We start from the raw sequence: 26,844 nt of genomic DNA, 5'->3' as shown, positions 1-26,844 counted from the left end.
GAGCCAGAGAATGGCTTCTGGACTATAGAGTTGAGGGATGGAAATGAGTACATAGCTGCTGATGTCTTAATCTCTCTGAAGACACAGCCTCAGAAGGTGGGGGTGTTTGTGGATTATGAGGAGGGTCTGGTCTCCTTCTATGACGTAGATGCTGCAGCTCTGATCTATTCCTTTACTGGCTGCACCTTCACTGAGAAACTCTACCCATACTGCAGTCCCGGTCGTAATGCTGGTGGTGAAAACCCCGCTCCTCTACTCATCTCTCCTGTCAATCACACAGATTAGACCAGTCAGTCATTCATTCAGGATTTACTGTCATTTAACCCATTGATACCTGATGCAGCATCTGTGTGTGTATCCCTTTAAGACCGTGGACGCGGTTCGCGGTCTTAAAGGGATACACACACAAATGAGGGATATACACGCAAATGCTGCATCAGGTATCAATGGGTTAAGACAGGGGTGGCCAAACTACGGCCCGCGGGCCAACTGCGGCCCGCTGCCCGTTTTTAAGTGGCCCGCCATGAATTTACAAAAAAAAAAAAAAAAAATTTTGCTAAAAACGTTTTTCCGTTTTTCTGTTTCAAAGTTTAAAACGGAAAACGAAAACGGGGGAAAAAACATTTTGTTTTTTCAATTTAAAACCATTGAAAATGGGTTATACTTGGGCACCCTGACATGGTCTATTTATAAAAAAAAAAAAAAAAAATGAATTAATGTTTAACACGTTGACTGCCACTGACGTATGTATACGTCAAAAAAAATCCAGCGCTTCACTGCCATGGACGTATTAATACGTTAAAAAAATGATTTTTTTTTTTTTGACCGTGGGATGTGCATCTAACCCTTTTACATCTCTTATATAATTATTGGAGCCACCGAACGTTTACAACCCATTCCACCGACCCACTAAGTGGCAACAGTGCTCTCCTGACTAGAGGAAGGCAAGCATTTTTTTAACTTGTCACGCCATTCTCACCCCAGCCATTCTCATGAAAATGGATGGGGGAAAACGCTTTCGTTTTCGCGCTGATTGCTGGCGATGCGGGATTGCAAATTTGCATAATAGATTACAGGTGGAACACACTTTGAAACACGCAGCATAAATATGACCAGAATCGCAAAAGCTTCTCTCAACCAAAACTCCAAGAAGCGAGCGAGTACATCCAGACTTCCTCAAACAGCGGCCGTGCAGACAGGCACAGGACAGCAGCAAAGCAGACAAGCTTGTGACGGCCGCTGCAGCCAAGAAGAACGCCCACGGAGGGAGGAGTTGAAGCAACTCTCCCTCTCGCTCTCTCTCTCTCTCTCTCTCCCTCTCTCTCTCTCCCTCCCTCCCTCTCTCTCTCTCTCTCTCTCTCTCTCTCCCTCTCCCCCTCTCACTAGGATTAAACCTAGTGCGTCTCCCTCCCGAGAGGGAGGGAGAGAGAGAGAGAGGGAGGGAGAGAGAGAGAGAGGGAGGGAGAGCGAGAGGGAGGGAGAGAGAGCGAGAGGGGGAGGGAGAGAGAGAGAGAGAGCCAAAAATGAATGGTTAAAGTGACTGTTCTATCGAATTTCACAAAAAGCCGTTTATCTCTGAATATTTTTTCTGATGCTGAAACCATGCTGTATTCAACTGCTAATGCTTACATAACTACTAACTCTACAAACTAACTCTTTTAGACAGAGAAAGCACACATTCTATTAGTTCTTTTGAGATATTGTGTGTTCACAAAATCTTAGCAGAAAAGAATCCTCGGGTCTTGAAAGATGAGCCAGAATCCTCAAAAAAACCCTCTGGCAGAAGCTAACTACAGTAAAAAAAAAAACGTCTGGCAGTGAATGTGTTAATACTAATGTTAACCTTTCGCTTGTTTGCCAACATAATAAAATAATTGTTGCAATAATTGTTATTGTATTTTATTATATTAAACTAATTTTCCAGTTTTGTTGTAACTGTATTCTCACATTAAAGGAAATTACTGAAATAAATAAATGCTAGCAAAAAGAGCTTGTATTACATGACTGTTATTTTCTGCACAGGCTACTTCAATTATTTAATGTTTGACTGATCTCAAAGCTTTAAAAATGTCTTTACTTAGAGGAGCAAAACTCAAAACACATTTATTTTTGGTTTCCAGGGACTTCAGAGTTCACAAATTCAATCAACACCTTTTTTGTAACTACATTACATTTATTGGGAAAACATGAGGGGAATGTGTTTTATCCTGAGCCATCGCGATGATGAAATATGCTGCCCAGAGCAACAGCATGCATGTCTCTGTGATGTGTTTTAATAGTTTCATGGATGAGATGAGACTAGTGTTAAAGTTGTGTGAACTGTCAGTTATAAACTGTGAATTTAGTAAAAAGTAGAAGTGAGTTCCCTGCTCGATAGGGTCCCATTATAAAGGTCTAAAAAGTATAAAGTGTGATTTCTCAAACAGATTAGATTAAAGTGATAGAGTCCTAAAAATTGTGACTCATTTAAAGTTTAAAAGAGTGTCTAGCTTAAGGTATGAAACAGTAGAGTTCAAAGAGGGCATGGTTTCAACATGAACTGCTGTTTAAAACAAATGACATTTGCACCTGGAAATATTGCCAATCCGTTTGTTTACAAACATGCTGATTCCTGCTATTAACAGACACCAATGTGTGTCTATGTATGAAACCACAAGCCCAGCCACACCACTCCATGCTCATGGCATTACCGCCACCAAGTGGATTTTATCATGCTTTACACCTGCACATACTGACCCTCTCTAGGTAATATGTATCCATTATAAACAAAATGTCTTCTACTTTTCTACTTTCATATCTGTCATTAAATTCTCCTAACTTCCGGGGTCCTAGAGTATTAAAAGTGGGACTGGAAATATAAAGTTATAATATATATAATATAAAGAACTAATAAAGAAATTGGCAGACGTGCATTTAAATTCAAAGCTCCTTCTGATTGGAACAACCTGCCCAATACCCTCAGAACAATCAACTCATTTCACCTCTTCAAAAACTCACTAGTACCATTCCTCAAAACACCATGCTGCTGCTTTTAATGGTATTGTCTTCTTGCCCCTTATTACTGCTTGTTTGGTCACTCTGTTGTCTGAATCGTTAGTGCATTGTGCAATGTTTGTATAATATCTATGGTATGTATGTGTGTATAGTATATATGTACATATATACATGCATGTGTAAATATGTACATATATGTGTATGTGCGTGGATATATACGGATATATATAATATAATATGATATGGTATATATAGAAATATATAATATAATATATATAGTACTACAGTATGTGTGTATTGTATATATATGTGTATAATATGCATAATACTATCTCGCTCTATCAACTTCTTACTTTTTCTGTAGGTTGTTGTGGGTTAGGGGAATGTGTCGGTGGGTCGGTGAATGGAGCCTCCGTGTGCTGCTGTGTTGTATGTTTGTTCATGGTGAATGGAGCCTCCGTGTGCTGCTGTGTTGTATGTTTGTTCATGTTGCATTGTTCTGTTTTTGTGTTGGACCCCCTTGAAAACGAGATGGTGCATCTCAAGGGGCTAGCCATTAAATACAATTTCTAACAAGTTCAGCCACAACAAAAATGAAGTGGATCCCCAAATGACTGCTGGCTGCCTGTTGGGTTGATGTAGCTTAGTGGGTTGATGCAAAATGTTGCTGAATTGCTCTCATAAAAGATTTATGTTGTGAGAAATAAAATATGATGGGAAAGTGGGTTACCAGGCAGGCAGACTGAGCTGTTTGTATATATACAGAGTAAATGTGGATATGTTTTTATTAAGTAGTGGAGTTTGTTCCTGGATGCGGGGATTAATTTGATCGCTGAAATGTTCTTGATTGCCCCATTAAATAAACATTAATTAACAATTTAAATAACATAGCTTGAAAAGCAGTAAGGGTTGATACCATTGGGTTTGAAGGGATTTATTTGATTGGAGACGAGATTAAGGGATTTTTTTTTATGTCCTTTAATTTTCTTACATGTGATTACATTAGAAAGTAAGCAGCCATATTAAGGGGCTGTTTAAAGGGGCTTCAATGTGTTTCCTCAATTAATAACTTCATTTTAAGGGGGATTTCCATGAATTAAGGGGTGAATGAATGTAAACGTTATTTTAAGCCTGTGGAGATCAGAGACAGTGCAGAGGGAGAGGTTGTGCGCTCTCCTCATAAACAGACAGAGAGCCAGGAGGATTCTATCTGCCTCAAACAGAGCTGAGTCTGAGACACACCAAATGTATCCAGGGAAGTTGTATTGATTGATTGATTGATTGATTGAGTTCTTTATTGATAATGAATACACAGTATATACAACATACATATATACATACACAGGCCCACCATTATCAAAAGGATAAAAACGCAATAAAGCTGACAGCTTATTTCCATTGCGTTCCTCGTGATGACTGTTATAAAATGTGTACTGTTGTGTGTATGTCTGGATGTGTGTAAGTGTGTGATAGTGTGAGTGCCACAAGCACTTGTCAGAGTCTGAGGGTAATGCGTGGGTGTGCCTGCCACGCAGGGGGGAGAATGATATGGGAAAGTGGGGCACAGTGAATAACCAATAAAAATAAACATAAAATAAGATAAAAGACAATTTGTGCTATTAATAAATAAACCCATCAAATCCTAATAAAAAACATACTTTAAAAAATAATCAAATAAAATAAATAAAATACTATAAGATCTAATAACATGTAGGGTCGAGTGAGACACCGGCTCAGTTACTGGCTGGCCGACAACAGGTCGCCCCCCACCTCATTCACCTTGGCTACCATCAAATCCATCCTACATGATGTATGGGGGATGTATTTAATATTTTGAAACTTAATTTGATCCAGCCAGCGTGTCATCTTTTATTTGACTAATTATGTATTTTTCCAATGTGATCTGTTCTCTCTCTTTATTTATGTGTGTGTGTGTGTGGTGGGGGGGGGGGGGCCTGAAGTCTTTATTGCAGTGTTCAGCTAATTCTTGTTTTGTTTTAATGTCACACACATCACATTAAGTAGAAAATAAATACATAAATATACTGCCATCTTAGCTAGCCTGGATGGAAAAACCTCGCTCCGAGTTTTCCGGCTATGGGCGGAAGTAATAATAGCCCCGTGCTGTGCTACGAAAACACTGCAGCACAGGCCACCGGAAGACAGGGGCGGGTCTTCTGCTGTCTTCCTGTCTCCGTAGCGTGATTTCTAACCCCACATAGGATAAGCAATAACCACGCCCTGTGGCGCCGGGATTGGCCAGGAGCATTGAAGCTTGGGACTAAAGCACCTGGGGTTTTTCATCTTTTTAAATAAAGATGTTTAAAAAACTATTGCTTGTTATATTTTCAGTGCTGTAGGCTACCTTTTCTCTGGGTAAGAATCGAGCTTGAAATTAACGATATGATACATTATATTATATGAGCTATGAACGTGAACACAACACCGTTTATATTATTGCATGTTTTTGTAGATTGTGTACATTGTGTAGATTACAATTATTATGCTTATTATTATTATTACTATGCTAAGGTGACCATAATTCATTTCAATGTCCGCTCTCAATGTCCGCTCTCGAAATCGCTGTCCTTTCTCAAGAGCTATTCAGTTGGTTCATGAAATCGCTGTGCTGCGTGCCCTCCAGTGTTGCTCCTGGCCAATCCCGGCGCCACAGGGCGTGGTTATTGCTTATCCTATGTGGGGTTAGAAATCACTGATTTCAGTGGCTCGAAAGCGGACATGTTTGGAGAGAAGCTCGCGCTGTTAGAAAAAAAATCAGGCACAACGCGAGCGGCCGTTGGAGCTAGCGAATAACCACGCCCAACAAATTTACGTAATTTGACGCGCCCGCCCCTCGCTCCACCCCCGCGCCCTTCACGGCAGGGTGAGCATAATTCAGCCGCACGGGGAGGGGGCGCTGTCGGCTGACAGGGGCTGCTCGAAAATGTGACTTCACGGCGACGATACGTATCTGAGCCAGCCAATCACGTTGTCCTGCGTTGTTTGGGACGTGTATAAAAGGCGACCGCAGATGGGGGTGGGTGGGGGGAACCCCCAGAGAGAGAGGGAGGAGAGGAGGAGAGAGGGGGAGAGGAGAGAGGGGGAACCAGAGGAGAGGAGGGGAGAGGAGAGAGGGGGAACCAGAGGAGAGGAGGGGAGAGAGGAGAGCAGAGGGGGAACCAGAGGAGAGAGAGGGGGGAGAGGGGGAACCAGAGGAGAGAGAGGGGGGAGAGGAGGAGAGAGAGGGGGAACCAGAGGAGAGGGGAGAGAGGAGGAGAGAGAGGGGGGGAACCAGAGAGGAGAGCAGAGGGGGAGAGGGGGAACCAGAGGAGAGGAGGGGAGAGTACCAAACTCAACTAGGTACCAAACCAACAAACTCTACTGTATAGTCTTTTCCTACGTTTAGTTTTTCTGTCGAGAGCAGAGTGGCTTCGAGGGAGCGGATTGGCCGAGTCCGAAGAGGGAGGCGAGCCGGCTCACTTGTCATCGTCCTCCACTCTCCACCACTCGTCCACCTCTCCCTCCTCGGTGTCGTCCCCCACGTAGTCCCCCCAAGTGTCATACACATCCCCCTCCTCATCCTCCTCCTCCTCCTCCTCCTCTTCCTCCCCCACCAGTTCACCTCCGTACTGCTGCTCATCCTCCTCATCTACCACGACTTCCATCTCCTCGATGTCGTCGCCGTCCTCGTCCTCGTCGTCCTCGTCGTCGTCCTCATCATCCTCATCTTCCTCCTCCTCCACTTCTAACTCGTCCAAATCCCCGTCCTCTACCTCGCCGTCCTCCTTCTCGCCCTTGGAGAAGGAGGAAGGAGAGGAGAACCCTTCAGTTCTGTCCGCAAGGTAGGACCTGCTGCTGGAGGGTAAGAAACGCGAGGTAGCGGTCTTTGTGTTGATGTAGAGGCGAGGGGGAGGGTCCCGCTCCTCCCCGTCGGGGGGGGAGGAGGGCAGGCCGGTGGCGGCAGAGTCGGCTCTGGATTCGGGGACCAGGGAGGGAGGCGGGGGCAGGGCCTCAGCGGCCCCGGGGCTCCCGTCGTCGGGCACGTATTCGCGGATCTCGCCCGGCTCCAGGGGGTCGGCGCCGCACGGGTAGTGCTCGCTGCACGACAGCTTGCCGTCCAGCCGGGAGATGAAGAGCATGCCTTCACGGTGTTCCTTACAGTACGAGCTGGGGCACATCTCACAGAACGAGGCCGCCTCTTTAGCACACACGTCACACTGGTGCCACGGACACTCCCATCGCCCTGGAGACACAAGTTCACGCTTATTGATCATGATAAGCCAACATGATTTGGTCATTTTGAGGTTAAAGGTGCAATAAATACAATGTTTATTGTCCCATAGCATAAAAATGACATTAATAAACTGCAGAGGGTTGCCAGGGTTGTTAATGATTACCAATGGTTTAGCCAGGTGCTGAGATTTCTGGCTTCTAGGGATGGGACAATATATTGAAATTCAATATATCATAATACAAAAATGTGTCCATGTGTCGTGGGGGCAGAAAAATGAACCGCAATTTTTGTTACATTTTATTCTGCTGTAGAAACGCCAAAATGATGACCTTTTTTCAACTGTTCATTGATGGAGGTCCGTGCTAGTATGAGTGAGACATCAGCATTGCAAAACTTTTTGTTCTAAAGCCAAAAAAAGCAAATGGCAAAGCAGTATTATTATTCCAATATTTTGCATGATGATGTATGACCTATTCTCAGTTGGATCCCCACTCTAATCAGCTAGTGTCTCTATTGTGAAAATGTGATTTCATTATTCATGTCAGTTACAGACCACTGTCAGCTGTGCCAGAGACCTGCCAGTGTTGTTCTTGGTCATAAAAACACAAAAAAAATCACAGATTTTTAGTAGTATAATATAATAGTAGGTACGAAGCCTTCTTGGCAGAACTGCATGTGATACAATGAAGCATCTCCACCCCACTTGCCTGCAGGTCTCTTGGCCAGGTTGAGACAGTCGGCATGGTAGACCTTGGGGCAGCCGGGTTTCTTGCAGGACACGATCTGTCCCCCGTCGCCGCAGCTGAAGCACTCGTCCTCCCTCTCCTTGGTCACCTCCTGCTTGGTCTTCTTCTTGCCAGGGACCTTCTTCTTGCCTTCCTTCAGCTTCTCTGCAGACGGCTGGTTCTGCACATGGACAAAGACGCTCAGAAGATGGTCTAACACAGGGGTTTTCAAAGTGGGAGGCGGGCCTCCCCGGGGGGAGGGGGGGGTTGCCTCCAAGCAGTTTCAGGGGAGGCTCAGTGAATGGAAGTGAAACAATATTACATTAGTTATCAAAAGGAGACCACATAGAATAGCCTAAATGTGTGTGATCTGGTTAATGAGATAGTTCAGAGATACAGTAGTTTGGGGGAATTTTACTATTTTCCCAAATGTTTTATGTATTTGGTGTAGTCTGACAGCAATATCACAATCAGGCCGAGCTAAAAGTGTTGAAATGTGAGTCTTCACCTTTGTCGGTCGGACACCCAGGAAACCGCTGCAGTTGGGCGCTCCACATTTACACACAGTCTTCCCATTGCCAAGACACTCCAGGTTGTAGTTGAATGTCAGGTCCACACCTGTTGTATGTACTGCATTAGCTCCACACTGTACTCAGATTATAACAAAAATCATCTGCATTCTGATATTACTCACTGATAATATAAATGATCAATAATATAATATATAATATAATATAATATAATATAATATAATATGATATAATAATATGATCAATAAAAAGACAACGAGTTGGGACCTTTTGCGATGTCCTGCAGAGCGAACAGTCCCACCCTGGTGTCCCCGTTCACAGTCCACTTCTGAGTCTCACAGTTGGGCTGGCAACAGTGGTTCATGAAGCGAGCCTGGTTGCCCTTGGGCCCGGCATCGATGATCTGGTCCTGACATAACAACGTACAAGTGTAGGCTTAGGACACGCACCGAGCATTTCATTTGAATGACAAATGGTGTGTGCTGCTCCCCCGGCGTGCACCACGTTGTTTTGTTTGACTCAGACTCACCTTGTCCAGTGTAAGCATGTAGAAGTTACAGATGTCGTTCTCCTGAGCATGTCGGATCCTGGTTCGACATTCTTCCTCATCGATCACCTCTCCCACATATTCGTTCACAAAGGCCCCCTGAGAGAGAGAGAGAGAGAGAGAGAGAGAGAGAGAGAGAGAAGCGAGCGAGCAAAGAAGAGATGGTCAAACAGAAGGGAACGAGGAAAATGTGGATAGTTCATATCACATTTATCAAAAATATTCTCTCGGCTTTCTCCCGGGCTGCCTACCTTCTTGATGTCGCAGATGCTGCGTAAGCCCCAGCCACGGGACAACGTCCTGAAGATCTCCACGCTGGTGTACTGGCGCTTTGTGAAGGCCTGGTTCTGACAGCGCTCCCCCGCCACGCACACCTGAGGGTGGCACTCGTACATCAGCATGCGGTTGATGCACTCCGAGTCGCCGCCGCACGCGTTCTCGTCGGACGCCTTGCAGTTGCAGCGCGGGATCTCCGACAGGTCGGCCGTGATGATCTGCACCTTGCCGATTGGTCGGTTCACCTGAGACAATGGCACAGTTTTTTTTCTTAAGCGTCACATGTTATCGTTATTATTGGTCAGTCTAACAAAGTGTGTTTTTGTTGATACGCTGTTACCCTAATGTGTCTGTATGGAGGAGGTTTCTTGTCATTCTTTCTCTCCTCCTGAAGCTGCTTCATCTCCTTCTCCGCCTGCAGCTCTTTGAAGCGCTCTGCTGCTTCAGTCAGGGCTACAAGAACAGATACAGTGTTTACTTAAACTATTTAAAATAATAACTTGAGCCAACTGAACTAAAAATGTGTAATAACATTTTCAATCGAGCACTTGCAAAAAAAGACAGTTAACTCATTGAGTGCCAAGGACGGACATGTTCGTCATTTCAAATAGTAACGTAGAGTGCCAAGGACGGACATGTTCGTCAATTGCGTTTTTTGACGGTGGGGCGTCGATCAAAGCCTTCTGCCTCTGATGTACAAATATTATAGCTATTGGATGTGTCTAACCTATTTTACAGAACCCTTAGGTGGCGACAGTGCTCTCCACATAACAGAAAGGCAAGGAAAAAACAAAGAAGAAGTCGTTATGGAAACGGAAATCGCATCGCATCCGTATGCATCGATATGCTGAAGCACGTTACTGCAGCTGTGCCTGCAGCAGCCAATCTGCTCCCACAATTGAGCCGCTCCGTGTCGGTTGCGACAGCAAATCCGCACATCCACACCGTGGAGTTGTTATTATGCTCAACTGGAAGCATCGTTGCCGGTGACAAACACGCGGAACGCTGTAAAAAAGCCTGGCTGTCCGCACCCTTCACTGTGCGCACAGCAAACTCAGCAGAGAGCCACCACAGACAGGAGGAGGAGTGTGCAGTTGAGGCGAGGCGAGGCGGGGCGGGGCGGGGCGGGGCGGGGGGGGGGGGGGGGGCACGCAGAGCAGCACGCAACACCCAGACAGACCCAGGCAGCAGGACAGGATTGACAAACGCAAGCCAGAATATCCGATGCCCACCAGCAGCAAATCAAAACCAGCAAGAAGCTGCAACCAGCAGCGCACGCAGGGGCCAGCGCTGCTGGTTGTAGCTAAAAATATTATTCTGCCAAACAAAATTCCCTGGCCTAAACTGTTTTATTGAAGGAAATTATTTTTGAGGTGTGACTACATTAGAAAAGATTAGCTTCAGAGTCAGTGATGTGCTTGAAATGATTAATTTCACAAAAGGCCAATTATCTCAGCTTCTAGAAAAAAATTGCTATTTTTGGATGAATCAAGCTATCTTCTCCGGCTCATAACTAAAGAACGGAAAATGGGATCAATAAACTTTTTTTTGCAGATGATAGAATAGAGTCTCATCGTTCTTTGTGCGTGTTCAGTGTTTACATAGTAATATCACACAATATTCTGTGGGCCTCGAGAAATCACTGAAAACGCTCTGAAACTCTGGCACTGGGAGCGTCCGTTCTCCAAAAGTGGCTGGCACTCAATGAGTTAATAGGCTACATGCCTGTCTTGTAGATTGCATCAGCACCCTTGCCCATCTTCTCTATGTTCTGCGTGTCTCCTTCCATGTAGGGGAAGACTCTGGCCTGGTACGTCCACACAAAGTCTTTGGAGCCAAAGAACTGCACCGGGAACTCTCCCACCTCATGCTTCATCCTCAAGATGTTATTTGGGACGTCTTTGGTGAGACAGACTTCTGCGGGCCACCACCTTGAGCAATGAGAGACCCCAGGGTCAAATGTTCATCAGCCTTTGGTGAGAAGAGAACCACTATCAATAACAGGGGGAGACTATTTCTCTCTCCTTACCTGTAACGTCCCCACTTGACCCACAGGAGGTCCTTGATGCGAGGCTTCTTCCCAGCTTTGCAGTCGTTGCAGAACCAGCTGCCCTCGGGCATCTCCATGCTCAGACACTCCCGGTGGAAAGCAGCAGGACAGGCCTCACAGCACAGCAGGCTGCCCCCTGCAGGCCGCAGCAAGACACAACACATCACTGAGACGGCAACAAAGTGGAAAGCGTCTTTACCGTCTTTACCGTCTTTACACTATTCAACAAAACCAGTGCACAACTGTATTTTGTGGCTCATTTTTGCGCTGCTAATATGAAAAAGCAGGAATTTGTTTTGTAACATCAGACATTCTTGTTCAGCCGGTGATGACACGCAGCATCTTCTTTACATTGTAAAACGAGAGATGCGAGAGTTTGAGACTTTTGATCGATGCTAGAATAGAGTTACAGTCATCTAAGGATGAATGACTTTATCCAGATTACATCCTGATAAAAACCCTGTGGAAATACAGTAGCTCTCAACTGGAGGAAGCAAGGTCATTGAGACCAGGAGCGAGCACCTAGAGAGATGAGGAATGCAGAGTGAAGAAAGGCCTCCAACGAAAGATTCTGTTTCCCTTTAGATAAGACGAGTTATGACCATAAGCACCGAGCGTTATGAATTGAACTGACTGAACAATGCGACGTGCAGACCTCAGATTTGGGAGTTAGTGTTCCATTGGGTACGTTTTGTCTGTCCCCGATGCTGCAGTCCTCCGTGTCTGCCTCCTGCTTGGGGGTCTTACAGCCTGGGGGGCTGGGAGACGCGGCCACGAGGAGGACATCGCTGCTCTCTGGAGGCTGCGGGACCGCAGTGACCGGGGCAGACGATGTGCTGGGCACAGGCTTTTGTTTCTTCACAGATGCAACCTGTCCATGGCAAGGTGTCATCGTGTTATGAGTGTATAATTGTGGCATCACACTGTTTGGGTACTAACTAACATGTTTTTTTATTGGGTTAATTTTCAACTTGTGTACTCTTGTGTACCTGAGTGTCCGTGACGACCCTCTTGACCTCTGAGGTAATTCTCTTTGACTCCTAGAAAGCAAAGACAGAACAGGTTGTGAAAATACAGCAACAGTTTCAAAACTACTCCAAACTGTCTATTGGAACTCTTCTTCTTCGTCTCTTTCTCAGCGGCAACACACCTTCTTCTTTGGAGGAGTAGCAGACACTTCTTCTATGGTGCATTCCAGAACCTTGTGGGACAGCTTCCTCGGCCTCTTTCGGTCTTGGTTCATTGAAGGTCATGTGACTAATGTGTGCATTACCTATTCAAACTCAATAAAGAATATCACAAAGGTCATGTGACTACTGTATGCATTACCTATTCAAACTCAATAAAGAATATCACAAAGGTCATGTGACTAATGTGTGCATTACCTATTCAAACTCAATAAAGAATATCACAAAGGTCATGTGACTACTGTGTGCATTACTTATTCAAACTCAATAAAGAGTTGTGGCCTGCAGCGGCCACCTATTCTACATGGTACTGCAGGATAGTTGATACTGGATAAGATGACGATGACAATACGCAGCACAGTTAAGATGACGATGACAATACGCAGCACACTGAAGTATCTATTTACCAGATTTGAGAGGTAGATGGGTTTTTTCTGGGGTCTCTGCAGCAGAGCGAGAGCGTTGTATCAATATCAATAGAGTATTGTATCAATATATGTATATATATATGTATATATATATATATGTATATATATATATATATATATATATACATATGTATATATGTATCAATTGTATCAATAGAGCGTTGCGAGGCGATCTGCAAGGCTCTCAATTGAGATGCTTTTTTCATGAAATATAAATGAATGCCAGAGCAATTTAAGGAGATTTGTCCAGTATTCAGTACCGGTACTTGAGTACAAATGCAGGCAATACATGTAAACAGCACTGTTGTGTGTATTCGCTCACCTTAAGCGTGGTGTGGAGCTCCGTGTCTGTGAGGCAGCCCTGGTTGCCGAAGATAAAGGCTCTGTCCTCTCCCACCGTCTCGCACAGCATCCGCCACTTCTCCTCCACCAGCTGCCCGTCCAGATCAGACTGAACACCTGGGAGGAGAGCAGGAGGGAGAGGACACGTTTTAGAGGAAGGCTGACTTGTGGTGACTTAAAAATCATATTTAAAGCTGGAAATAAGGTCCAGGTTGTAAAAAAAACAGAATTCTCCTTTAAGGGCCTGTGTCCACCTAGCGTCTTTTCCTCAGGTCCAGCATCTTTTTTCAGTTGTTTCTAATGGGGGGAGAGCGTATGCGAGCGCACACGGACGTCTATAGAAAGTGCGCTGCACCCAGCGTCTATTTCAAAGCGCTCCGGGTTTTTGTGCGCCGGCTCCCAGCGCTCCCAGCTGAGAATAATTTAACTTTTCAGAAAGACGCTGGTGTCGGGTGCTGCTTTTCTGGCAACTAATCATATGGAGAAACTATCGCAACAGAGACAGAAAGGCTCAATTGTGGGAGCAGATTGGCTAGACACTTAATATTTCTGGTGAGTGTTGTGCTTACTGCTTTTAATAGCGTAGCCTACCTACCTGTGTTGTTAGCTTGCTAGCTGTCAGCTATCAAGCTCCTACCGCACTGAACTAACGTTGCTTCCTTGTATATTGTGAGCTGGGATCAGCGCTCCCCAGCGCACTCCCAGCGTTTAACGTCGGAAAAAGATGCTAGGTGGACACACACAGGCCCTAAGACTGCAGCCTGCTGATATGGTGTGAAAAGGACAGAGAGCATTGGTATTTGTATTGACTGTCACTGACCTGCTGTAGGACAGTCCCGGAGGGGACCAGACTCTATAGAGGTTGGTGATGGGGATGTCGGCGGTGTCGTTGCTGTTGCTGGCGTACGACTCGCTGAAGCCGTACATGTGCAGCAGCTGCCAGTTGGCCATCTGGCCGTAGGTGTTAAATACCTCGTCCCCCTTTCGAATGGGGCGCACGCAAACCATCTTCAGACTGTCCTGAGAAAGACACAGGATGTAAGAGAACGAACGAGAGAAGAGAGGATATGGGTCAGAAAAAGAAGGGACTCAGACTACGAGACAGAGAGAAAGACATAGTTGGACACTCATTAAAAGAAAGCAGGGCCCGAAATGAACATCCGTCAAGCGCCATTGGCGACTAGATTTGACGTTTGGCGAGTGACACTCAGAGGTTGTGCGTGCGTGCAGCTAATTATAACGAAGTGGGCGTGTCCCCTCACCGGTGTGTACTCCAGATTGGCGTTGTGACTCGACACGTGGTTAAGCATGTCGGCCATAGGAACCATCATCGGTGGGTTGGGGGCCGCCTCCTCCTCCTCGTCCTCCTCCTCCTCGTGGGGCTCTTGGAAACTACAGCGATAAGAAAGGAGAAGGTGAAGATGAAGATTCCCTTATTGTGATTGTAACTGTGACTTGTCATTTCATTCAGAACCGGGAGTTGAAGACCGCCGTTTTCTGTTGTTGGCCAATTGACATAAAGGTGAAAACATGAGATGGTAAGAGATGTTCTTACAGGCATATAGCCTATGAAATTAGTAGCCAAACTTTGGTTCTGGTTGTGTGTTTCAGTCAACCGACAAAATTAACTGTTTGGCGTAGGCAAACTTTAGTTCCGCCTGTGTGTTTCCAGGAGGATAATTAATTATACTGTATGTTTTGCAAGTACTTGAGTAATATGATATATCAAAATTTGATGAGAGTAGTTGAATATTGAATTGACTTAAAATGCCCAGCCCTAACCCAAACGCGGTTGGTCTCTTGCCTGCTAACCTGTAGGCCATGACAAAGGCCACCAGCTGTGTGTAGAGCTCCAGGGTGTGTGTGCTGGGGTTCCAGAGATCCGGGTGTCTGCTGATGAAGGGCAGGATCACGTCTGTGTATTCCCTCTGGATGTTGGCCAGGTCTCTGTCCACCGCCTAGGGAACACATGTTCCCTTCAACAGGCTGGATCTCTCCTCTCTGGACCTGTGACAAGAAGCAATCAAGTGAAGGATGCTAGAATTCAAATACTGAGCGCAGAACAGCAGCATTCTTCTAAACACGTTAGACAGGCCTGGAATTCATTAATTAATTGATTGCTTGATTGAGACACTGTTTGATTGACAGCTGACCTCTGGGAAGTGCAGTGCAGAAACACCATAATATAGCTTACATCTACATCAGTAAATTTGCTTTGTTACTTTCAAACCAATCAATTCAGGAGGTAGACATTCTTGCTGGGAAACGTATACACTGATTGAAGACTGTTCCTCACCAGAACATGGGCTGGTCCAGCGCCCTGAAGTTAGTCCAGAGGGAGAGGTAGGGACTCCATTGGGACCGCGGGTTCGTGTACTCATACAGCAGAGCCAGCAGCAGGGGAACCCAGCCCGACGAGCTCTCCAGAGAGGCCCTGTCTGGGAAGGGGAGAGAGAGAAGGCGTAGAGACAGTGAGATCAGCCTCAATCGCACATGTAGCTGGGGGAAGAAATACTACATACATGGTATTTATCATGATACATCCAATGCAGGGACAGCTCACCCTAAAATCCAAAATACATATTTTTTCTCTCCCCCGTAGTGTTATTTATCCATAGATTGTTTTGTGTTAGTTGCCCGAGTTTTGTAGATATCGGCCCTAAAGATTTTTCCATAGAGAGTTTCATGTAGGAACTATTTTCTATTCTGGACCAAACTACACCCACTAGCTAGCTGCTGCTAGCTGCAGTTTCATGTCAGAACTAGCTAGCTAGCAGCTAGTGGGTGTAGTTTGGTCAAAAGAAAATAGTTCCTACATGAAACTGCTCACATTCACAACAAGGTCCGTGGATTATCTTGAGTAACCGGGTCATAATTTCTGGAAAGTTTCTGGAAAGAGACATTGCTGTTGAGCTTTTCAAATGTTTTATTTTTGCAAATTGAGCACCACAGGCCGAGCGCCACTAACACAAAATGATCTCTAGATGGATAAATAACAACTCAGGGGAGAGGGAAAATATGTATTTTGGATTTTAGGGTGAGCAATTTCGTTAAATATCAGTATATAGGTCCGTTCATGCTTTTCTTCCCCTGCTTGTTGTCACCTTGTTCCAGCAGGGCAGAGACCTTAGTTGTTGCCTGGTGGAGAAGAGCAGATCTGGGGATGGTGAACAGAACCTCCCCCTCCTCTATGTCCTCCTTAGCCAGCATGCCATACTCTGCCACTGTCCCCTCTTTGCTCACATACACCTGGGAGGGAGAGAGAGACACGTCCAGCTCAAGGAATGATGTTCGCTCACCTATATCAGGCTCTACCTACTGTATATCAGGCTCTACCTCTTTTGAATGACAGATTCAGGCAGACATATATACATGTTGATTTGACAGATTAAAAAATTGATACCTGATGCAGCATTTGTGTGTGTATCCCTTTAAGACCGCGAACCGCGTGAATGCGGTTCGCAGTCTTAAAGGGATACACACACAAATGAGGGATGTATACACGCAAATGCTGCATCAGGTATCAATGGGTTAAGTAATAGCCTACATACATAAAAGGATATCTGAGATTATTGTGTAAATTGTGAGAACAATGACCTTATTGCTGAGCACTAGGCCGACTCGGTCACACCATTGTAGAAAGTTCTGCAGAGGCTTGAGCTCTGAGCCTTCGTCTACCTGTCAGCAATGGAGTCACATGGATATTATAAACATCATTATATCTTTGCATCTGCAATCGGACGTCAGAGACGGGTAGGAGAGCGTTTTGAACAGCCGAGTCCCCCAACTGACTTATGGAAGTTTGTGTGACGCTAGTTCCAGAGTGTATACGGAGAACATAGCGTAACATTATGGGGCTAGGATCCATTTCACAGCAAACAATTTGATGCAGGAAGTAAAACAGGTATCACACACACACACACACACACACACACACACACACACACACAAATGGTTCAATTCCATTTAGGAGTTCCAGTGCCAGGGCCCTCATTACTGTTATAGGTTATACCTGCTTGCTTTACATCCTGCTGCCACGTCAAAACGGTTGCTGTGAAACGGGCCTAGATAAGATGAGCTAGTTCACACAAATTGGCAGGTAGACAAGCTGTCGAACTTTCTAGGCTACATCAAAGTTCAAAGTATGTGGCCTCCTCTCCGCTCGCCATGTTTTCTCTCTCCTACTTTATTGTTGTTTTGGAGATCATGGGGACCAGCGTCAAGCCAGCCACAATACAAAACGGGGGTTTTCCCCTGGTTATTGCTTTCAAAATAAAGGCATAATAATAATGAAACGATGTTAAAAAATATATATACCTTATACTTTGAAGGGAATATTGCTCATTTCCGGCTGTGTTGGAGTATATATATGTGTGTGTGTATATATATATATATATATATATATATATATATATATATATATATATATATATATATATACTACAATGGGCGGGGCGTCGGTGAGTTCATACGTGTGACGTCACCTGCGCTATATAAAGAGCTGTCTACAGTTGGTCAGCCTCTGGTGGAGCTAAACCCGAAATTGCTATTCGTGTTTTCCAGGCATAGCCTACATTAGACCGCTGTTTGAATATGCAATGCCGGCGTGGTGCAATATAGGAAAAGTAGAACTGAAAAAACTCCAGACTGTCCAAAATATTGCAATACCAATGTCATACAGGCTCCCCAGATATACTAACACAAACTATTGCCACCAGATATCTGGCCTGATGACATTAGAGGAAAGACTTATCATTTTAGGAAAAAAGTACTTTAACAAAGCTGAGCTGAACCCCTCGCTCCAACCAGCAATACTCGAAGAACGAACAGGCCCCCCGAGATATATCTGCAGCACCCCCTTGTCCTTCTTAACCCAACAAATGTAGCCTAATCACTTTATGATTTTATGGTTTTATTCTATTATCATTTCAATCCTCATGGTGAGTTTTATAGCCGGTTAATCCTGGATTGTATTATAACGTTTATAAGGTTAATTTTATGATTTTGTTCTATTATGTTAACCCTTATTAAGAGTTTTATAGTCGGGCAATCCTGAAATGTAGCTATTATAACATGTTTATAAGGTCACAGGCTATATTGTTTGTTTTAGTGTTCTAACTCTTAATTTCTCCCCTATAGAAAAAAAAAAGAAAAGAAAAGGAAAAAAAATGCATACACACACACACACGCACGCACGCACGCACACACACACACACACACACACACACACACACGCGCTGGTGAGTAGGGTTATGATGCTGAGTGTAACAGCCTGCCTCCCTGATCCCCTCCGCCCTTCTATCCACTCCGAGGAACAGAGGGACTGAAGAGGACTGTCCGTCCTGAGCTGTCCCTACAAGGTACCAAGATTACTACTACTACTACTGGTCAGCCTCTGACTGAACCACCTTAAAGTGCTGTGCAGGAAACATGGTGGAGCTAAACCCGAAATTGCTATTCATATTTTCCAGGCATAGCCTACATTAGGCCGCTGTTTGAATATGCAATGCCGGCGTGGTGCAATATAGGAAAAGTAGAACTGAAAAAACTCCAGACTGTCCAAAATATTGCAATACGAATGTCATACAGGCTCCCCAGATATACTAACACAAACTATTGCCACCAGATATCTGGCCTGATGACATTAGAGGAAAGACTCATTATTTTAGGAAAAAAGTACTTTAACAAAGCTGAGCTGAACCCCTCGCTCCAACCAGCAATACTCCAAGAAAGAACAGGCCCCCCGAGATATATCTGCAGCCTTGTCCTTCTTAATCCAACAAATTTAATCATTTTATGATTTTATTCTATTATGTTAACCCTTATTAAGAGTTTTATAGTCGGGCAATCCTGAAATGTAGCTATTATAACATGTTTATAAGGTTACAGGCTATATTGTTTGTTCTGGTGTTCTAACTATTAATTTCTCCCCTATAGAGGGAAAAAAAATGCATACACACACACACACACACACACACACACACGCTGGTGAGTATTGATGACGCTGAGTGTAACGGCTTCGTTAAAAAACGCATTTACGTTTCAAAAGTCCTAAAAGTGATTCAAGTTGGTGAAGATTATCCTGCTGACCCCAAATTATCGCTTCCAGAAACTTTTGTTAACCACAGACCTTATTTGATGCATTTAAGTGAAATCCCCATTCTAAAAGCTCATTGACTTTCCCCCGTAAGATCCAGGAAGTCCGGGACTTCCGCCTGCAAAAATATGTCATCCCTGTGGTACTCTGTTGAATATAGCTGAAGCTGACTATGGTAAATATAATAATGGTCGATCAGAAATGTTGTAATTATCTTGTAATATCAATCAATCAACTTTGATTCGCAACACATTAGTCCATAAAAAAACAAACAACAATTAAATGAAAATACTTTTTAAAAGCACAGTGAAACTATAAAAGGCACTTATAGCAAAATGTCCACATTATGTGAGTCACATCATTAAAAGCAGGATTATACTCAGCAGCATGATAATAGCATTCTGTGAAACATTCAGTTCACAAATAAACTTGTACATCAACAGATTTCTCATGAGCAGCTGAAAAGTGTTGACTCTGCAACAGTCCGATGCAGTCAGTCATTATAAGCAACTTGAAGTTTGTGGATGCTCGCTTTGTTATACTTCACCCACAAGGGGGCAGTATCAGAACATGAGTGGAATTTCCTTACCATGTTTGCTTGTACTGTACACAACACATGGCACATGAACACAACATATTCAGTAGCTGTTGAAACCCAGCACTGCTAATGGAGAAAATTTGCCGGGTGTTACCAATCATACAACCGGTCCTACAGCCTCTTGTCCATCTTGACTCTCTCACTTTATCTCTCTCTCTCTCTCTCTCTCTCTCTCCCTCTCTCTCTCTCTCTCTCTCTCTCTCTCTCTATCTATCTATCTATCTCTCTCTCTCTCTATCTCATCTAATTCAGTTTGGTGGGTCCCATGTTGCAGCAGCAAAACCAAAGCTGAATGTCCATAGAACAGCTTCCCAGGTTTGTATCAAAGTCTATGACACCCGTTTGTAGCCTACCTTGATGAGGTGACGGGGTGATGGGTGACTCGCCCGGCTGCTTTGTCATGGACCCTTGCGTGGGATCCCAGGCACAATATCTCTCATAAGCACATTATGCGGCTGGTAATCATGTTGTAATATTGAATGTCAATAATATGTCCCCCCCCCCCCCCTGTGTCTGAGCATGTTTGTTTGTCTTGTCCAGGGGTGCCCAAATTCTTTCCCATGAAGGGCCAAAACTCAATCTGGGTGGAGGGCCGAGGGCCAAAAATAAACATTGTGGAATTACATTAAAATGTATTGTGGTATAAAAAAAAAAAAAAAAAAAAGTCCCAAATCCGTGGCGGGCCAAAACAAACAGAGCGCGGGCCCCAAATTGGTCAGCACTGGTCTTGTCTATGCACTGTTCTGACAAATTAAAATACAATATTGGGGGGAAAAGGCTTTGACTTGATGTTCACAAAAACCTGTTATTTTGTATTGCTAATAAAGTGTCTACACAGACCCAAAACAAGCCCCTCCCCCTCTCCATCTCTCTCTCTCCCCTCCCTCTCTTCCCCCTCTCCCTCTCTCTCCCTCCCTCTCTTTCTCTCTCTCTCTCTCTCTTTATCTCTCTCTCTCTCTCTCTCTCCCTCTCTCTCTCTCTCTCTCTCTCTCTCCCTCTCTCTCTCTCGCTCTCTCTCTCTCTCTCTCTCTCTCTCTCTCTCTCTCTCATCTAATTCAGTTTGGTGGGTCCCATGTTGCAGCAGCAAAACCAAAGCTGAATGTTCATAGAACAGCTTCCCAGGTTTGTATCAAAGTCTATGACAGCCGTTTCTAGCCTACCTTGATGAGGTGACGGGGTGATGGGGTGACTCGCCCGGCTGCTTTGTCATGGACCCTTGCGTGGGATCCCAGGCACAATATCTCTCATAAGCACATTATGCGGCTGGTAATCATGTTGTAATATTGAATGTCAATAATATGTCCCCCCCCCGCCCTGTGTCTGAGCATGTTTGTTTGTCTTGTCCAGGGGTGCCCAAATTCTTTCCCATGAAGGGCCAAAACTCAATCTGGGTGGAGGGCCGAGGGCCAAAAATAAACGTTGTGGAATTACATTAAAATGTATTGTGGTATAAAAAAAAAAAAAAAAAAAAGTCCCGAATCCGTGGCGGGCCAAAACAAACAGAGCGCGGGCCCCAAATTGGTCAGCACTGGTCTTGTCTATGCACTGTTCTGACAAATTAAAATACAATATTGGGGGGAAAAGGCTTTGACTTGAGGTTCACAAAAACGTTAGGGTTGTGCTACAACCCAGGTTTTACGAGTGAGAACGAGAGCTCTCACTAGTGCCTTAAACGCTGCAACGCAGCCCTATGGAAGACTGTTATTTTGCTCCAAAATTACTTTTCATTAAAACCTGACCACCCACCCGTAGGTGGCGTGGTACCCCCTGGGACTGACACGGATCCACGTGACTACGTCACGTCCTGCCAGTCCAGGGAATAATCACTCTAATTTCTTCCAGCCCGCTGAGATCCGACGCACCCCGTGACGCATCGACACAGCAAGGCTGGGTAGTGAGAGCTCTCGTTCTCACTCGTAAAACCTGGGTTGTAGCACAACCCTAACGTTTTACTTCGTTTCGAACTCAAGCTCTCACTAGTGCCTCCATTCAACCGACCTTGCTGCCGGGAGCACCCCACAGGGCGACCCGAAAGGCACCGGTGAACCACGGCCATATGGCAACGTTTATGCCTAACCGTCTGACATATTAGAGTGGCAACGATACTACTTTCTTGCCACCGACAGCACCGCGTGCGCGAACTGCGCACCGGACACGTCGAGACTGTAGTACCTGACAAAAGTGTGATGAGAGGACCATGAGGCCGCGGCACACATGTCCTCCACCGACACACCGCGCAACAACGCAGAGGATGTCGCAACACCTCGCGTAGAAAGCACCTTGATACCCTCCTGGGGAACCTTGCCCACGGCAGAGTATGCCAACGCGATCAACGGGGTTAACGTGCAAGCTAAGCCTGCACCGGTAAGAGCTGGAGTACTACACATCGCTAGATACTGGCTGCACGGGAGCAAGCTAGCTAACTAGCTATTTCACTGAAGAGCATTACTACTCTCGCTTAAGGCGCGCCCTACACAGAGGTAGCTGGCGCGAAGTACTTAGCACACAGACACTAACTGCACGTGTGCACGTTAGCTATCTGTGCTACAAGGTAGTCCAAGCTAGCTGCACTGAGCAAACTAGCTAACTATCTAACGCGCGCGCTAAAAAGCCGGCGTTCCTAAAGTACCTAGCAACAGAAGCAACCGCACGGATGCATCTAGCTATCTGTGACAACTGTGCTATTTAGCCTGTTGTTCTAGTGCTAACGGTACAAGCTATTCTGCATGTATGCAAACCTAGCTAGAGTTATGAGTGCAGACCTGAGTCATGCGCTCAAGCCTAACAACGTTACCCCGTTTCCGGGGAAACGTTTCACATCAACTGCACGGCGGCAGTTAGCAACAGTTAACTAAGGAAGATACTCTTAGCTTTTTAGATGACTTGTTCCGACGCCGCAGGGTGAAGGGTACAGGGTCGGTCTCCGAAGCCTGCTTTATCCCGTCCACGCGACCCTCTTGAGGTGGGCAAGTCAGCCGGAACGAGCCTAGTATCTAAAGCTATATAATATAACTCCTCGTTAACCGCGGAGCTTTCACAAAACACGTCTTCACAGCGGGTGGAAGAAAGCGGAAGAGTGATTATTCCCTGGACTGGCAGGACGTGACGTAGTCACGTGGATCCGTGTCAGTCCCAGGGGGTACCACGCCACCTACGGGTGGGTGGTCAGGTTTTAATGAAAAGTAATTTTGGAGCAAAATAACAGTCTTCCATAGGGCTGCGTTGCAGCATTTAAGGCACTAGTGAGAGCTTGAGTTCGAAACGAAGTAAAACCTGTTATTTTGTATTGCTAATAAAGTGTCTACACAGACCCAAAACAAGCCCCTCCCCCTCTCAATCTCTCTTTCTCCCCTCCCTCTCTTCCCCCTCTCCCTCTCTCTCCCTCCCTCTCTCTCTCTCTCTCCCTCTCTCTCCCCCTCTCGCTCTCCCCTCCTCCTCTTTCTCCCCCTCTTCCTCTCTCCCTCTCTCCCCCCCCCCCCTCTCTCTCTCTCTCTCCTCTCTCTCTCCCCTCCCCCTCTTTCTCCCTCTCTCCCCCTCTCCCTCTCTCTCCCCTCCCCCTCTCTCTCCCTCTCTCTCTCGCCTACCTCCCCCCCCCTCTCTCTCTCTCTCTCTCTCAGGCATCCTCTGTGGCTCCACAGGCTCCTCCTCCTGACACAGCACCTGCAAAGAGGCTCAAGTACACAAGTAAGTAAGTAAGTAAGTACACTTTTCCTCGCGAGACTTTCCTGCTGGCTGGGCTGTGTACTGACTTGATGAGAGTTGGCTGGGCTGTGTACTGACTTGACGAGAGTTGGCTGGGCTGTGTACTGACTTGACGAGAGTTGGCTGGGCTGTGTACTGACTTGACGAGAGTTGGTGAAACTCACCCCGAATGAGGAAATGAGATCCCTGGAAAGAGTAGTGGAAATAGCCTGGGGGTGATTAGCAGTCTGATGTTTCTTTAGGGGTCATATACTGACGATATGGGTAGAACACGGGAAGAAAACTGTCTATTTACATGGAGTAACAGCACGCTGCCATGTGGCCCCGACGGAGCGCATTCAAGGACTGGCTTGGAGTACTATTTAGATCACAACAATGCCTAGGACGCTTCAAATCACTGCGGAGAACACTAGGTGAGTCGTCAGATAATAATTAATGTGAGCAGAGGGCTCCAGGTAAAAAAAAAAATTAAATTCTCCTTTAATATACTTGGCCAATAACATACAAAATAGACTGTCCGTACATTGATGAGGCTCCTCCCCCCCAACACCTCCTCCCCCTCTGCCACAGGTGGGTCGCTAACTCATTCACTCACCCAGCCACCCTCTCATTTAATAATGCACAACACTGAAGGACACCTTACACCACATGGTTCAAAACAAGCAGCAAATATCAAGGCAATCAAACAGTCATTCAAAAGATAACTTAAAGTCGAAATGGACCGGAACGGAATGCAATAGCGCGAGATGACAGGGTTGAGAGGCGGACCATAATAGGGTGTCGATGATTTGATTTGACAATTCTGGGGACTGGCTTTGGCATTGGCCAATCATAGCGTGTTCCACCCCAAATGCAGGGGGATTCAACGTGTTGTTGTGCTATACGCGAGTGGGATCCGCAGACTACCAGGCAGCCAGGCTGCTTCTGTGCGGAACGAGTGGACAATCCGATGCATGGGTGCTGCCCGCCCGCCTGGAATCTCCGAGGGGCGACCCCTGACAACCACGCTCTCAGGCGTGCGCCATTATCGCTATTGTGGTAAATACGATATTCCTGGAATGCGAGTTTTAACGAGCCAGTTCCATTTCTTTGCATTCTTAGAAAGTACCATTTTCTTTATTGTGTAGATCTAGATCAACATACAATTGACCAAGTTAGTAGTTAGTTTATGGGGATAGGAATTCTGCCAGATGACAGGCACTAGGCGCCATTTTCTCCTTCATTTGGAGGAGAAAATTATCCTGAAATGAAGATTTGATTGACAGCTGCCATGTCGTCATATGATTGGTTGAAATGGGCTAGACATTTGATAGTACTAGGTGACGTCACAAACTGTAGATTACTGTTATGAATGAAATCTTGAAAAATGAACTTTTGATGTGAAAAAGTGTGAAAAACTACAGAAATTAGATTTTGTGATTTTTTTGGCATACATTATTAAATAGGTGCACTGCATACCCAGGTATTTGAACTAAAAGAAAAGAAAAGTCATTTTTGGGTTCAGCTCGACTTTAAAAACAACAATTAGGTAAAAGAATTACCACACAGAATAGGCCAGTTTAAAAAGGTGCGTTTTCAGACAAGATTTGAAGTGGGAGAGAGAGTCAATGTTACCGATGTCTTGTGGGAGGGAGTTCCAGAGACGGGGGTGGTCAGGCGGGCAGAGGGTACAGTGAATTGGAAGGCAGAGGAGGATCGGAGAGCGCGAGAGGGAGTGTAGGTTTAGTTTAGTTTAGTTTATTAGGATCCCCATTAGCCATTACACAAGGCAACAGCTACTCTTCCTGGGGTCCACAGTCAAAACAAACAATACAGATACATTACAAATATGCAAAGTAAAAGACAAAACACATTTTAAAATCATAAATTTAAGACAAACAAGAGAAAACAAACAAAAACTCACTCAACCTGGTTCTAAATACAGCATATGTCCATCCAAATAACCATGTAACCTCCATCACAATCTTCCTAAAATACTATACAGTTTATACAGGCATATAATACTATAATATAATACATCTACCTATAGCCTAACTAATACATTACTATCCGTTTATCAATCATTAACTATCATCTGTCCACCCATAGTACATCCTTATGTTATATAACGTCTAACTATATTACTACATTAATTACTATCAACTCTATACGATATCTAGGTGTATAATCACTATTTCTAATACCAGTTCCATTCATTGCGTATAATTAACTACCGTAAATTTCAGACTATAAGCCGCGGCTTTTTCCCCGTTTTTTGGCCCTGCGGCTTATATAACGGTGCGGCTTATCTATGGATTTTTCCCCCCCAAAAAAAAAAAAAAAATCTCTCTTTTTTAGCACTCTTTCTAACTATAAATCCACTTCTGTTTTAATTTCCTCTCTTGCCCTCTTTTCACCACACCGCGGACACTGTGTGCACTGTAAAAAAAAACACAGGTGGTGTTGTGTTATGTTGTTTTGTTGAAATGTTAATAAATGGGAGCTTCCTCAAACAGCCATCTCTTTCCCACAATCCCCTCTGTGCATGAATCCTTACATATGGTAATTAAACATTAAAACACAATAAAAAAAAATAAAAAATAAAAAAAAAAACATTAAAACACCTGCGGCTTATAGTCCGGTGCGGCTTATATATGTAACAAACAGGCAATTTTGCTGCTGCGGCTTATACTCCAGTGCGGCTTATAGTGCGGAATTTACGGTAGTTATGAAATTATAAAATGTACTTTTAGCTTCTTTTTAAGTCTATATCTACTTTCTATATTTATAATTGTAGGAGGTAGAGCATTCCATTTAGACATGGCTCGGTACATGACAGATTTTTTCATTGCATTTGTTCTAGGCCTAGGTAAAGTGAAATGCTCCCTCGCCACCTGTCTGGTAGTGCGGGTATGTCTATCACATGTATATTGAATATGATTATATAAACATTCTGGTTCCTTGCTACCACAGATCTTTTTGAAAAACAACCAGGCAACAACAACAGGTGTGAAGGAGTTCAGACAGATATGGAGGTGCAAGATTGTGAAGGGCCTTGAAGGTGAGAAGCAGGATTTTGAAGTCGATACGGTATTTAATGAAGAACGGGAGTGATATGGTGAATGGAGGGAGTTCTGGTACTGATAATAATGCAT

At 44.8% G+C, this 26,844-nt stretch overlaps 1 protein-coding gene and 1 pseudogene across 2 annotated transcripts; both read right to left on the bottom strand.

The window, feature by feature from the left end:
* Positions 1 to 6,470: 6,470 nt before the first annotated feature.
* LOC310770699 (histone-lysine N-methyltransferase, H3 lysine-36 specific-like) lies at positions 6,471 to 12,599 on the bottom strand (the record flags this gene model as incomplete). Its single annotated transcript, XM_083663429.1, has 12 exons — positions 6,471 to 7,237; positions 7,927 to 8,134; positions 8,462 to 8,571; positions 8,751 to 8,892; positions 9,013 to 9,129; positions 9,282 to 9,551; positions 9,647 to 9,759; positions 11,032 to 11,237; positions 11,336 to 11,492; positions 11,996 to 12,227; positions 12,346 to 12,396; positions 12,507 to 12,599. The coding sequence occupies 12 exons, from the start codon at positions 12,597 to 12,599 to the stop codon at positions 6,471 to 6,473; spliced, it is 2,466 nt and encodes an 821-aa protein (XP_083519555.1).
* Positions 12,600 to 12,797: 198 nt separating this feature from the next.
* Positions 12,798 to 17,658, bottom strand: LOC310770697 (N-lysine methyltransferase setd6-like; annotated as a pseudogene). Its single transcript has 9 exons — positions 17,638 to 17,658; positions 16,911 to 16,991; positions 16,418 to 16,562; positions 15,610 to 15,751; positions 15,126 to 15,320; positions 14,576 to 14,705; positions 14,138 to 14,333; positions 13,294 to 13,430; positions 12,798 to 12,986 (listed from the first exon to the last, which is right to left on the bottom strand). The product of its transcript is annotated as an N-lysine methyltransferase setd6-like (transcript).
* Between the last annotated feature and the right edge of the window lie 9,186 nt (positions 17,659 to 26,844).

Source organism: Poromitra crassiceps (assembly GCF_964638095.1).
Source record: "Poromitra crassiceps genome assembly, contig: HAP1_SCAFFOLD_179, whole genome shotgun sequence".
NCBI lineage: Eukaryota > Metazoa > Chordata > Actinopteri > Beryciformes > Melamphaidae > Poromitra > Poromitra crassiceps.
This window is presented reverse-complemented; position numbering and strand designations above follow the sequence as displayed.